Here is a 13,505-nt window from a genome sequence, read left to right on the forward strand (position 1 = left end):
AAAAACAGAAAAAAAAAAAAAAAAACAGAACCAAGTAGCATCATTTCCCTGAAGGGAGGACAACTTTCCTTCTACCTCTTGGAGTTCCTGATTCTGGGCCCTTTGGGGTTTGGGGCCCTGTTCTGGCCATGGTACTGCTGACTAGACCAGAGTGAGTGGCACATGGTAGGTACTTCTCAGACGCGTATGCAAGGCCCCCGGCCATGTTGGATACCAGACTGACCTCTAAGCAGACATGAGACTCAGTGGAAAAGAAGGTTAAAAGGGCAACTTGGGCCAGACTGGGGAAGAGTGGCTTTGGGATGTTAGGATAATCGCCAGTAGACAATAGAGAAAGTTACAAGAAGCAGAATTTAGACTTCCCATGACTGGTAATGGGCCCCTTAAGAAGGAGTGGGGGTAAGTGAAAAGAGCCTGGGTCAGCATAGCTGGGACTAGAAACCTGATTCCACTGCTTGGCAGCTGTGTGGCCTGGATAAGTTACTTCCTCAAGCTTCAAATGGGGGCAGTGACACCTCCAGGGAGGTGGAAGGAATTACATGAGAAAATAAGTGAAGTTCCTATGACCTTGTTAATGTTTATAACCACAACACTTTTCATATTTTTATATCTTTTTCCTAGAGTTAAGAAGAAAGAAGAGATCAGGCAGCTATGGTAAGTACCAGGTGCTTATTGGAGCTTCACCTTTCAGCAGTCCTGTCTTGCTTCATTTTGCCCATAGCCCAAGCCGCTGGCAGACTTGTCTTTGTGGTTTGATATTTATCAACTTTTTTTTTTTTTGAGAGGTTTTTACCTTAGAGCACATGTGCTTCCCAGAGATAGAGAGACAGAGACAGTGAGAGGGAAAGTGAGAAATCACCCCCAGGGGGGATGGCTACGCCACAATCCCTTCTCCTTTATTTTCCTCCCAGGATTTTGGTCATGTACGTACACACGCCTGGCATGAGTTTCAGGCCACTGGGTCCACTACTTGAACCACAGTTGGACGTGTAGGAGTCCAGTGATGTAACTGCTATGCCATCTGCTGGTCCCTTTATTGACTTTTTTTTTTTGAGATTTTTGCTATAGGACACGTGCGCTCACCAGACAGACAGAGAGAAACAAAGAGACAGCGAGAAATCACCCCCCCAGGGGGGATGGCCACGCCCCAATCCCTTCTCCTCCATTCTCCTCTCGGAATCTTGGGCACGCACGCACACGCGCCCAGCGTGAGTTTTAAGTCTCCGTGACTTGAACCGTTGTTGATTACATGGGAGTCCAGTGACATAGCCATTACACTAACTGCTGGTCCCCCTCTCTTGACTTTTTAAAGATGCTAAAGAGAATGTGGGAGAAATTGACGCAGAGTAAGGGAAAGCATAGCCCTGAGAAAGATTTGTGAACAAAGAATTACAGCAAAAATTTAGAGGTAAAAGAGCAATAAAGCAAGAAATAATCTAGATGGTTAGCAGTTCCTTCATTCAGCAAATATTACTAAATGAATGGCAGTATACCCATATTCTGGAATGTTTTATGGCCATTATGAAGAGTTTGCAAAGAATAACTGATAAAACAGTCTATGCTCATGTTATAATAGCAGGTTAAAAATCAGAATGCCAAATTATATTCATAGCATTAGATATGTGATATAAATCACCCATAACCCACAACTCAAAAATAATTGTGAAAATTATAGTACAGGGCCCACAAGCAGTATTGGTTAAGGCAGCTGGATCCAACATGATTGTGCAGTTTGAGCCCTGGTTCTAGTACCTTGAAAAACACATCGAGTATGTGTGTGTGCTTGCCCAAAAGTTCTGAAAGGAAAGAGAAATGGAGAAAGGATTGTGGTGTGACCATCCCCCATGAGAGGTGCTTTCTCATTTTGCCTCTCTCTGTCTCGCTCTCCAGCAAGTGCACATGCCCTCTGGTGAATTTTAAAAAGCAAGTTGTAGTTCAATACATTGTTTCTCCTCCGCCCCCATTCTTAACATATCTGCCTACATACATAGGATAAATTATTGGAAGATTTTTAAAAGAGTGCTTCTGGAATGTGGGATTATGACTGATTCTTACTTTCTTTTCTATGCTGTTCTACATATTACAAGATTTCTACCAAAAAAAAAAAGGAAAAATGTATGAATAGGGAGCAAGTCCATTAAAACAATGTCACAAACAGACATAGAGCTTCTCTTCCAGCATTAATTTGTTTTCTCTTTCCCCTTGCCCTTGGCATGTCCAGGGTAGAATACGCAGACCTCCTCCTGGGCAGCACAGGCATTGTGAGAGATGCTTCAACCGCCACTGCCACATTCCTGTGGAGCCCAGCGTCTCCTGCCCGGTTATCAACTGCCGCTTGCTCTGTGGGGCTAGCTTCCACATGTGCAAAGAGGCCGAGCACGAGCTTCTCTGCCCGTTAGAGCAGGTTCCATGCCTCAACTCTGAATATGGCTGCCCCCTTTCCATGTCACGCCACAAGCTGGCCAAGCACCTGCAGGTGTGCCCCGCCAGTGTGGTCTGCTGCTCCATGGAGTGGAACCGCTGGCCAAATGTGGATTCTGAAACAACCCTTCATGAAAATATCATGAAAGAGACCCCCAGTGAGGAGTGTCTGGACACAGCCCTGGCCCTCCAGGACCAGAAGGTTCTCTTCAGATCCTTGAAAATGGTAGAACTTTTCCCAGAAACTAGAGAGGCCACTGAGGAGGCATCAGCTGTGAATGGCGAAGCCAGTTGGGAGGAAATGGGAGGAGCGGTGGGTGGAGTGGATGCCGGTTTGGCACCACACGGCTGTCTATCAGCAACTAATGGGGAGACGGCAGAGTTGAGTCAAGAAGAACGAGAAGCACTAGCCAAAACCAAGGAAGGCATGGACCTGGCCAAGTTCGACAAGTGGGAAAATATGTTCAGCAAAGAGCATGCAGCCTCTGCTTTAACAAATCCGTCAGCAAGCTGTGGGGGCAAGGGCGGCAATGGCCCAGGGAAAGACCAGATTCCCAGTGGCAACAACATGGTAAAGGGAGAGGGTGCGGCCAAAGACGAAGAATCACAGGAGAACCAGCGGCAGCGCGACTTTCCTGCGACTGTGGAAACGACAGGGCTCGCTCCTTGGCAGGACGGTGTCCTGGAAAGACTGAAAACAGCGGTGGATGCAAAGGACTATAACATGTATCTAGTGCACAATGGACGGATGCTTATTCACTTTGGTCAGATGCCTGCTTGTACGCCTAGGGAGAAAGATTTTGTTTATGGTAACCTTGAGGCTCAGGAAGTTAAGACGGTTTACACCTTCAAAGTTCCTGTGAGCTACTGTGGAAAACGGGCTCGCATTGGAGATGCCATGTTGAGTTGTAGGCCAAGTGAACACAAGGCAGTCGACACTTCCGATTTGGGGATCACTGTGGAGGACCTGCCAAAATCAGATCTCATCAAGACCACTCTCCAGTGTGCTTTAGAAAGAGAGCTCAAAGGTCACGTCATCTCTGAATCCCGGAGCATTGATGGGCTCTTCATGGATTTTGCCACACAGACGTACAGTTTTGAGCCAGAACAGTTTTCCTCTGGCACAGTGCTGGCTGACCTCCTAACCACTGCCAAGCCGGGGGGACTCCACGTGGAACTCCACAGCGAGTGTGTAACCAGGAGACACAATAAGAGCAGCTCTGCCTTTACGTTCACTTGCAACAAATTCTTCAGAAGGGATGAATTCCCCCTGCACTTCAAGAATGTCCACACAGACATTCAGTCATGTCTCAATGGTTGGTTCCAGCATCGGTGCCCCCTGGCTTACTTAGGATGTACATTCATTCAAAACCATTTCCGTCCCCCGGGGCAAAAAGCAAAAGTGATCTATAGTCAGGAGCTCAAGACCTTTGCCATCAAGCCGGAGGTTGCTCCAGAACTGAGTGAGGGAAGGAAGAACAACCATCATACAGGCCATGGAGGAAAAAGCCAAAATTCTCTAACCAGCCTGCCCCTGGAAGTTCTGCAATACATTGCTGGGTTCTTAGACAGCATCAGCCTGTCCCAGCTCTCCCAAGTGTCTGTGCTAATGAGGAATATCTGTGCCACCTTGTTACAAGAGCGAGGAATGGTCCTCTTACAGTGGAAGAAGAAGAGGTATTCCCATGGAGGTACCTCCTGGAAAGTTCACAGAGAGGCAAGTAAATGCTCATTTATTCATTCAACACATATTTGTTCAGAGATTTCTATGAGCCAAGCACTCTACTAGGTAATAGGACAGTTTTTGGGGATAGACTAACTCAACGAGGTTAGTCTAGTAGGGAAGACAGACCTACAAACATATAGATAACAATACAGATGGTAGTGCTGTTTATTTGTGCATCCAGGATATCTTCTATTTGCTCACATGAGTCAGTCTCCCTCCCTTCCTGCTTCCCCAACCCCAGTCTGACCCCCAGGAGACCAATCTCTCCAGATTGCCTCAAATGGCTCCCTTGCCCTCTGGCTTGCAATAGTGCTAATCTAATGGGAGTGTCTCAGTAGCAGACAGGAGGCTGAAAAAGAATAAGAAGAAAGTATTCTTCTAGCTTCCTCCCTGCTTCAGTGGGAGGTTTTATATTTGTTTGTTTTTAAGTTTATTTCTTTTTCCATGAATAAGAGACAGGCAGATAGATACCCCCAGTAGGGTTCTCAACCCATGATTTACCCCCAAGTCTCAACCAGCTCTGGATCATGGGTATGAGCACCTGGCATAGTCAGAGAGGTCTCTGGGTGTGAACCCAGAACCTTCCCATGTGGGTCAGTTTTTCAGCGCATTGTGCTACCACTGATCCACCACCCACCCCATACCCCACACCCCTCAGTGATACCTTGGACTGGGTGTCTTCCCTGTAGGTGGCTATGTCAAGTGGGTCTCTGCACGCAATTACTCACTCTAGGTTCTAATGACCTCTTCTTCTTCCCCTTTAGAACTACCTAGAGCAGTACCTCTCAAGATGATTACTACCAGCCCTATGTATTGCATTTATCTTACAGCTTTGCCAAAACTGACCCACATATTTATAAATCTTTTTTTTTTGGCTTGTTTTGTTTTGCTATAGGCTGTGTGTGTTCACTTGAAAGAGACAGAGAGGGAAAGTGACAAATCTCCCCCCTCCAGGGGTGCGGGGGTGGGGGGAGGATGGCTGTGCCAGAATCCCTTCTCCATTCTCCTCTCATGACTTTTTTTCTTTTTTTGGAGAGGTTTTTGCTATAGGGTGCGTGCGCTCGCCAGACAGAGAGAGACAGAGAGACAGAAAGCGAGAAATCACCACCCAGGGGGCATGGCCATGCCGCAATCCCTTCTCCTCCATTCTCCTCTTGGGATCTTGGGCATGCACGCACACGCGCCTGGCGTGAGTTTTAAGCCACTGGGTCCGGGATGCTAATCGCAGTCGACTACGTGGGAGTCCAGCGACATAGCCATTACGCCAACTGCTGGTTCCCTCCTCTCATGATTTTTGAGTGCACATGCATGCACATGCGCTTGGTAGTTTTTTCAAGCTGTCAGGTCCAAGACTCAACTGTGAAGGCAGCCATATGGGATCTAGCCACCTTAACCATCATGCCACCGATTGGCCCTAAGTAGACTCTTTATCTTCAGAAAAACCTTGTTCCTTTTGCCCAGTTAGGTCATGGTTTTTTGTTTGTTTGTTTTTTGTTTTTTTATTTTTGTTTTTTTTTTTAGGGATTTTTGCTATAGGGCATGTGCACTCGCCAGACAGAGAGACACAGAGAGACAGAACATGAGAAATCACCCCCCAGGGGGGATGGCCACACCGCAATCCCTTCTCCTCCATTCTCCTCTTGGCATCTTGGGCACGCATGCACACGCGCCCAGCGTGTTTTAAGCCACCGGGTCCGAGACACGAACCACAGTCAACTACATGGGAGTCCAGCGACATAGCCATTACGCTATCTGCTAACTCCAAATTCTCTACAAAACAAAGACGCATGAATACCTGGATATAGCATGTGTATTCAACAAAGAGAGGGGAAAAGTGAGAAATCACCTCCCAAGGGGAATGGCCACATAACAGTGTCATAGTCCCTTCTCCATTCTCCTTTCAGCGTTTTGGGCAAGGACACATATGCACCTGGTGTGATTTTCAAGATGCGGGATCCAGGACTAGAGCCTAGTTGGTCACGTGGAAGTCCAATGCCTTAAATACCATGCCACCTGCTGGCCTTAGGCTATGCTTGTTCAACAGTATTTTTTCTTTTTAGAGGTCCCCCCCCCAGGACCTGTGTGCTCACAGGAGAGAGAGAGAGAGAGTGAAAGGGAGTGTGATAAATCAGCCCTCTAAGGGGAATGGCCACGCTGCAATCCCTTGTCCTCCATCCTCCTCCTGGGATTTTGGGCATGCACGCACACATGCCCGGCATGAGTTTCAAGTCACTGGGTCTGGAACTCAAACCACTGTCAGCCATGTGAGAGTGCAGCAATGTAAACACTACTCCAACTGCTGGCCCCTGTCTAACTGTATTATAACTTCTACCATATCATGCAGAAGTGAAACTCTTTTTTTTTAAAGAATTATTTTATTTAATTTTATTTATTCATTCATCTATTTTAATTTGACCAGAGAAAGACAGAGAGAGAGAAAGGGAAAGTGAGAAGGCAAGCCATCAGGTCTGGGACTCAAACCATGGTCGACCATGTGGGAGTGTCCAGCACTTTAACCACCACGCCACCTGTTGGTCCCCAGAAGTGAAACTCTTACTTTATCATGCCCAAATTGCTATTGCATCCTTTTTCGTGGTAAATATGTTGATAGTATGAACCATGAATTTACGATGACCACTTAGGTCAATAATTCCATCTCACTATTGAGTTTCTTCTTAATATGTGTGTGTGTTTGCAAATTGTCATTGGGGTGTTAGAGTTGTTTGCATCTCCTTTTATTGATTATGTCCAAAATATTGTGTATGTTTCCCCTCCCTAAGTCTCTGAGCAGTTTTATTCAAAAAACGATCAAAAGACTCTCATGTGTGCATGCATGGATCTATGTGTTAAGTAAACACTCATTGGCAACTAATCATGTGTTAGGGATAAATATGAATGAAACTAAGATATCACCCTCAGGAATAGTATTGTCTAAAACTGCCTCAAATCTTCCCCAACAAAATCAGACACAAATAATTTCATTTACCTGCTTGAAATTTAACTATTTGTGACTCAAGTTTGTTCACAATTCAATGATCGCTACCACTCTTGGATATTACTTGGGACAAATGAATTTCCTTGCAAAAAGGAATAGAGAATTTAGTTGAGGAAAGGGATACCTGAAGCACTTTTCTTACGTGGGAAAAATGACCGAAAAACAAGATGAAGTGGTCAGGCTGAAAGTACATCAGGTTATGCCCACCTTCATAACCAAATTTTAAAACTAGCAACTTTGCCACCCTATACCAGTTGGAAAAGACCAGAGGGTCTTTTATTGAGTGGCAGGCTCAAAATTCTCCTATGGAGTTCCTCGTCTAGTGAGGCCCTCATTAGTTACGATACTATTAATGTCAAGCAATAGAAAACCAACAAAAAGTGTTATAAACAATAATGGGAAGTTATTGACCTATGTAATGAAAAAGTCCAAAGGTAACGGCATTGGGTTAAACTTAATATCGCAGCTCAAAAAATTACCTCAGGAGACCTTCTTTCTTTCTCTACTTCCTCAGTAATGGTTCCATTGTAAACCAGTTTTTTCCTTGGTGGTCCCTGGTTGCTGCTAGCAACGTCTAGGACTACAGCTTCCCAGCTCAACAGAAGAAAAAAGAGAATCTGCTTTTATGATATCTCAAAAATTATAGAGGAGGGTCTCATTGGTCCTAATTGTCCTGATTTGAACTGTATGTCTATAGCTATTTACCATTGCTAGCAGCGGTGCGGGGAGAGTATGTGTCCCTATGCTACTTGCTATTAGTCATTCCCACACAACAACTTGGCCAACTGGGAAGATTATCCACTGGAAGGGGGAGCTAGGAATTGGATGCTGAGGAAGGAATTAATAGCATCTGCAGCAGACACTAAACACTCTGAAAGTCAAGAATAGGAAGAGCAGAGAGTTATTTCCTTACCCTGTTTAAGTAAAGCCAGCCTGGAGTATTGCCCCATTGTTCACCTTTGAACTTCTTTCTCAACAGATCTGGCAGTTCAGCAGCCTCTTCTCCAAAATCAAAAGCTGGGAGTTTAATGAAGTCACCTCCATGTCCGAGCACCTGAAAGCCTGCCCTTTCAACATAGTAGAGCACAAGACTGACCCTGTGCTTTTGGCCAACATGTGTCAGCCTCAGGAGCAGCCCCGAGAGAGCTTAGTCTCCACTTTTAGAGCCAGACCACGAGGAAGACACACCTCTTAGAGATTCAGACTCAACCATTCTTGCATTTCTCCTCAAAGTTAATGAGAGTAAGACAGAGTGTGGTTTTGAAGATGTCCCCCTGTAAACTTCCCATGAGCACAATGCGACAAGTTTCCAAAACTGTAACTTGTACTAGAGTGACATACTGACTGTTTATTTCCTTTTTTTCTTTTCAAAAATACATCAATTTGGGAAGAAGATAAGTAATTGAGACCATTTAGAAGATGAACCCATGTCCTTGGGAGAATGAAGAGCAATAAAATTCCATAACCAGCACAGGCCTGTGCTTTTACACAGGGCTTTTTTGTTTACAAAGTACTTAGAAATTCATCAGGCAGGCAATGCAGGGACAAAGACCGAAGTACAGAGTTACCTCCTAGGGCACCCAGGGTGAAGGGTGCACAGCCTGCAGATTCTGGAGCTGAGTCTGTCTTGACAATCCAGTCCAGGGCATTTTCAGTTGCACCTCTGCCTCTAAACCCAGGTAGGTTCAACACAGTCTGAGATAAAGCCCTCTGGCTGAGGACAGCAGCCTTAAGGATACTACAGGCCAAAGGATGAGGAACAAGAACAAGTTTGTTGTATAGAATATGGAATATACAAGGGACCAGCAGTTGGCAAAATGGCTATGTTGCTGGACTCCCATGTGTTGACCATGGTTCGAGTGCCGGACCTGGTGGCTTAAACTCACACTGGGTGTGTGTGCGTGCATGCCCAAGATCCCGAGAGGAGAATGGAGGAGAAGGGATTGCGGCATGCCCGTCTCCCCTGGGGGGTGATTTCTCACTTTCTATCTCTCTGTCTCTCTCTGTCTTTCTGGTGAGCGCATGCGCCCTATAGCAAAAACCTCTCAAAAAATAAATAAATAAAAGAATATGGGACATATAAAACTGAAGCCTTAAAAAAAAAAAAAGGACTCCAAAGGAGACACTTGCATTTATGGAGAAAGTTGGGATAAAAACAACACACGCCTATTTTTAATATTTTAATGATGAGTTAGGAGTAACTTGTTTTCATCTGAAAATTCTATTCTAGGTCTGGTTTAGTGAGAGCGTGGGCCAATCCATCACCACCTGTGCTCTCTGAAATGACCTCACTACACTAACACCAACCTCAGCATCATGCCAGAATGCAGAGAGGCCCAAGGAGACTAAATATTTGGAGAAATCCAGGCAAGGCCACTACAGTTCTGTAGCACCAATGACAGGTTCCAAATATTGCCTGGGTAATGGTCTCCAAAATTGCTCCTATTACTGGTCATACCTCCAACCTATCAAAAATGGATGCTACTTCTGTCTTTTGTAACAAACAGTGAGTATTCATGAAAAATGGGAGCAAAGGGAAAAAAATTCACAACAGGAACTGACATCCTCCAAAGCAGTTTCTCAGTCTCAGAACTAGTGATATTTTGAACTGGATACTTCTTAGTCATAAGGGACTGATCTATGTCTTATTGAATATTTAAGAGCATCCTTGGCCTCAATCCATTGAATCCCAGTAGCATCCCCACAGTGGAAACAACCAAAAATGTCTCCAGACCTTGCTGAATGTCCTCTGGGAGTAAAATGGCTCCTTATTGATAATTATCAGCCTAAAAGATGTCATACCAGTGACAGTAGGTTAGGATAAACTTATTTTTTAGTTCAGCAAGAGTCTTATCTCACATAGTTAATCCACAATAATATGATTTAGGGTCCTTCTTCTTCATTTACTAAATAGGTTCATGGTGAGTTTAAGTTGGGAGCTGGGTGGAGCTGACCTGTTTGATATTGATTGCTTCATGTTCTCAGGCCACATGCAAGAATATATCCTGCCATGATGTTCTCTCTAGGTGTACCTGAAGCCAGGAACGTTATGTGTCCTGTGTTTATAGCCCTCTCACCTTAATGGAGGCCATTTTCCCAGAAGTCTTAACAGTCTTCAAGTGAGAAATAGGGAAGAGGAAAGACAGGCATTGTAGGGAAGCACAGACCAAAGAATTTAGCCGACAAAAGAAAGTGTCTAGTTCGTCTGGGTGCTGGTTATTGTTATTTCCTGGATCTCTCTCTGAACATGGTTTAGAGCTGGTGTCGATGAAGAGGACGACACCACTGAGAAGAGTCAAGGCAATAGAGTAAATCGCAGACCAGAAATATGCTCATCTTCCACTGTAACGTGTCATTTGGCACTATTTAGCAATGTTATTCTATTTTTTTAAGTTTTTGCTAGGTGCATGCACTCCCCAGAGAGAGAAAGAGAGACAGAGAGAGGGAAAATTAAAAACAACCTCCTGTGGAGATGGTCACGCTGCAATCCCTTCTCCTCTATAGTCTCTCAGGATTGTGGGTATACGTGCACACGTGCCGAGTGTGTTTCAAATCACCAGGTCTAGAACTCAAACTAGACCATGTGTGAGTCCAACACCTTAACCACTCTGCCACCTGCTGGCCCCATAATTCTGCTTTTGAAATCTTATTAGTTTTTATCTCACATTTATATATAAGTGATTGTTTTCTAAAAATATAACTAGAGTGTGTTCTAAGTTTCTCTTTAGTAAAGATAAGTAACTGGAAACAAAACACTGAAGTGGGAAAGAAGGAAGACAGTTCTCCTATACTGGTCCCATATATTTTGAATCTAGTCTTTCCTTCCTACATGTGAAGCTCCTAAAGTCCATGATGGGTTTCTTGTCTTATTAAGAAAAGAGATAAAGAACTACAGAGTCATGGAGATGAAAGTCAGGGGCTACAGTTAGACAAATGAGAAACAAGATGTTTCTCATGGAGAAAGAGAACAGAGGGCTTTCCTTTTAGAACCCAGGTGGGTGGAGGCAGCCCAGTGTCAGGGCAGCACGACCGCACTGTGGGCTGCACACGTCCAGCCACTCCCTCTCCCCTCTTCAGAGCAGTACTGAGTTGATCAATATCATCAAACACACTTTGTAAGATGTCGTCTTGCATATGTTGCAGGCGGCCAGTGTAGTGCAGGTATCCCCTGGTCCATAGAAAGAAGCACATTTTCCAGTGCAATGGTAGGTGGAGCAAAAGGGAAGCCTTTCAGGGAGCCCATGGGTGAGACACAGAAGGTTCATTTAGTGAGATGAAGCTGTCACAAGCAGCATGAGCAGTGCCATTGTCTGACAGAAACAAGTCAGCTAGGCGTTGCTTCAGATGAAGAAGCACCCGGCAACAAGTGAAGTGGGACTATGCACCCACAAGTAGGGACCTGGACAGGGAGATGTCTAAGAGCAAAGCCCTTGAGGGGTTTCATTGCCAAGAAAGGCAATCCAGGAAAGAGATCAGCTGAGCATGAAGGGCAAAGCCTACAGAAGGGCGGCAGAAAGGACCTTGCTGGCTTAGTAGCACAGAGGTATGGAAAAACAATTTCCGCCTTATGACAATGGGAAAAATGAAAAGCAAGAGGACCTTCGGGAACCAGCAGTTAGCATAATGGCTATGTCGCTGGACTCCCACGTAGTCGACCACGGTTCACGTCCTGGACCTGGTGGCTTAGAACTCAAGCCGGGCGCGTGTGCGTGCGTGCCCATGATCCCTAGAGGAGACTGGAGGAGAAGGGATTGCGGTGACCATCCCGCCTAGGGAGTGATTTCTCGCTTTCTGTCTCTGTCTCCCTCTCTGTCTGTCTGGCGAGCACATGCGCCCGATAGCAAAAACCTCTCCAAAAAAAATAGCAAGAGGACCTTGGAGATGTATCAGGAAAAGCACTGTAGCCTGATTTATGTGTGATGGCATTTCAAGCTGAAAGGAAGAATGAGATTGTGTGGATCTATGGTGACTCACCTCTATATAGTGGAAAGCTCAACGTCTTGGTAAGAGGAAATAAAAGCTGCTTTTCACTCTGAAAGGCTAACTAGTGGTTATTGTTCATTGGGTCCAGAGACAGATTTGTGATTCACTGGTATGGAAGTCATCGCAACTAAGGAGGATGTGCCTTAAAGAAAAGCCAAGCAACAGCACTCCAGATAACTGGACAACCCATCAACTCTCGGAAGTCCTGGAGCAACTATAGGTCTCAGTCACTAATCCCAGCTCCTTCTGACTCCCAGTGCCTTCTCAATCTTTGAAAACTGGCCTCAACTTCATCACTGGTAACAGCTCAGACTTATATGTCCCCTAATCAAGGATCCCCCCCACACCAAGCCAGCTTTGGTTTAGCCCCAGGATGCCCTATCTCTGGTCTTGCTGAGGATGAGCACGATAGTGCAAGACTGGCATAAACCCACCTTGCCCTGGCCTTATTCTCTCTCATCCCCATATTTTGCTTGGGGATTCACTTTCCCCCGTTACCAGGTGTACACACGTCCTCACCTCTTTTCCTATCTGCTTTGATTCTGCACCACACAGAAGCTTCACACACAGCCTCCATCTATCCGCCCTCTTCTCCTGCCATTGACTTCAGTCATTCAGCTACAAGGAAGATTGGTCTTTGTCAAGCAGAGGCCACTGTATGCGACTCCAAATCCTTTTAAATTTTACCTGAGTTTGTTTTCTCTTAGCCTTAATCTTTTATGTCAATCAAATCTCCCTTTTCTTTCTTCCTATTTCCTAATTTGTGCTGCTTCTTCAAGAATTACTGTATCATAAGGAACCAGCAGTTAGCGTAATGGCTATGTCGCTGAACTCCCGCGTAGTTGACCGCGGTTCGAGTCCCAGACCCGGTGGCTTAAAACTCATGCCGGGCACGTGTGCGTGCGTGCCCAAGATCCCAAGAGGAGAATGGAGGAGAAGGGATTGTGGCATGCCCATCCCCCCAGGGGGTGATTTCTCGCTTTCTGTCTCTATGTCTCTCTCTGTCTGGCGAGTGCACGCGCTCTATAGCAAAAAAAAAAAAAAAAAACTCTCCAAAAATAAAAAAAAGAATTACTGTATCATAGAGGACCAGCAATTGGTGTGTAATGGGTATGTCGCTGGACTCCCATGTAGTCGACCATGGTTCAGTCCTGGACCTGGTGGCTTAAACTCACACCAGGAGCATGCATGCCCAGGATCCTGAGAAGAGAATGGAGGAGAAGGGATTGCATCATGGTCATCCCCACTCAGGGGTGATTTCCCACTTCTCTCTCTCTCACTGTCTTTCTGGTGAGCTCATGCTCCCTATAGCAAAAACATCTCCAAAATAATAATAATAATAATAATAAAAAGAATTACTGTATCATGAAAGAGGGTGGC

The 13,505-nt window shown here is 45.3% G+C and overlaps 1 protein-coding gene across 1 annotated transcript in view; it reads left to right on the forward strand.

The window, feature by feature from the left end:
* Positions 1-9,039, forward strand: part of FBXO40 (F-box protein 40) — a 27,372-nt gene extending 18,333 nt beyond the window's left edge. The window contains exons 2-4 of the mRNA XM_027766017.1: positions 622-654; positions 2,222-4,138; positions 8,122-9,039. Coding sequence (XP_027621818.1) covers positions 652-654; positions 2,222-4,138; positions 8,122-8,337 — 2,136 coding nt within the window. The 5' untranslated portion in view covers positions 622-651 and the 3' untranslated portion in view covers positions 8,338-9,039. The remainder of the gene's footprint in view (positions 1-621; positions 655-2,221; positions 4,139-8,121) is intronic.
* The last annotated feature ends 4,466 nt before the right edge of the window (positions 9,040-13,505 follow it).

Source organism: Tupaia chinensis, unplaced genomic scaffold (assembly GCF_000334495.1).
Source record: "Tupaia chinensis unplaced genomic scaffold, TupChi_1.0 Scaffold140355_1, whole genome shotgun sequence".
Classification (NCBI taxonomy): Eukaryota; Metazoa; Chordata; class Mammalia; order Scandentia; family Tupaiidae; genus Tupaia; species Tupaia belangeri.